Source organism: Entamoeba dispar, genomic scaffold (genome assembly GCF_000209125.1).
Source record: "Entamoeba dispar SAW760 scf_1105229462155 genomic scaffold, whole genome shotgun sequence".
In the NCBI taxonomy this organism is placed as follows: domain Eukaryota; phylum Evosea; order Mastigamoebida; family Endamoebidae; genus Entamoeba; species Entamoeba dispar.
Genome location: NW_001855051.1, coordinates 1 through 1,173, shown reverse-complemented (window position 1 = coordinate 1,173; position 1,173 = coordinate 1). Strand labels below are relative to the sequence as shown.

Genomic DNA, 1,173 nt, shown 5'->3' with positions numbered 1-1,173 from the left:
ATATTAATGGCTTTTCTTTTTTATTCACTTAAAATACCATTCATATTTTTCCTTCTATCTTAACTTTCTTAATTTATCTTTCTTTTCTTGCTTTCTTTCTCTAAGATTTCCTTTTCATGAAAACAAAAAAGAACTGGATACTTTCAAAATCATATACGAATTTGACACGACCACAAGGTAAAACTTAAAATTACTAAAGAACTTAAAATTATTTAACGTGAAAAACAAAGAAGCTAAAAATATATTTTCAAGCTTAAACGAAAAGGAGTCTTAAGATTGATGATTTAAGAGATTATAATCTGAACTTATATTTCAAAACTCATGACTGAAGAACAAGTACAACCACAAATCAACCCAGAAGAACCACAAGTTAATCCAGACGAACCACCTAATTTCAATATTGAATCAGAGGCTGATGTTGAACCATTAGTTCTTCAATTAAAAGCTTTTCTTGAAAAACATGACCTTGATGTTTCCGTTAAGTTTAAACCAAAGAAGATGAGAGGATCAACTTCCTTGGTTGATGGAGATGGACTTAAAACAGGAGAAGTTAATATTCCAGCAGACTTTAAAATCACTGGTAAAGATAATAATGGTAAAGATCTTGGACATGGTGGAGATGATGTAAAAGTTAAAGTAATTGACCCACAAGGAAATGAAGTTCCATGTGAAGTCAAAGATAATGGTGATGGAACTTATGATGTTGGTTATACTCCAGTTGTTCCAGGAATGCACAAAATTGAAGTTGTTGTTAATGATGAACCAGTAGAAAATACTCCAGTTGATGTACTTGTCTTTGATGAAATTCCTGATGCTCTTAATTGTACTGCTGAAGGAGAAGGATTAGAAAATGCAGAAACAAAAACACCAGCACCATTTAAGATTGTTACAAGAAATAGAGCAGGTGAACAACTTAAGAAAGGAGGACAAAAATTCAATGTTACAGTTCAAGGACCAACTATTGCTGCTGAAGTTACTGTTAAAGATAATGAAGATGGTACCTATGATGTTGAATATGTTGCTAAAGAACCAGGAAAACATCATATTGATGTTCAAGTTGAAACACCAGTTACTCCATCAGAAGGAGAAAAGATTAATCCAGATAATAAAGAAATGAAAAGTATTAAAAATATGCCAATTGATCTTGAAGTTAAACTTAATCATGAAGATGCT

General features: G+C 31.5%; 1 protein-coding gene across 1 annotated transcript, besides 2 other annotated features; it reads left to right on the top strand.

Annotated features, from left to right (window-relative positions):
• Nucleotides 1–8: part of a sequence feature (AT_rich) that runs on past the window's edge.
• Nucleotides 9–45: 37 nt separating this feature from the next.
• Nucleotides 46–102: a microsatellite.
• Nucleotides 103–321: 219 nt separating this feature from the next.
• On the top strand, nt 322–1,173 carry EDI_219930 (actin binding protein, putative; the record flags this gene model as incomplete). The annotated part of the gene is made up of 1 exon (XM_001739378.1): nt 322–1,173. A coding segment is annotated over one exon (852 nt), but the record flags the coding sequence as incomplete, so codon positions are not given.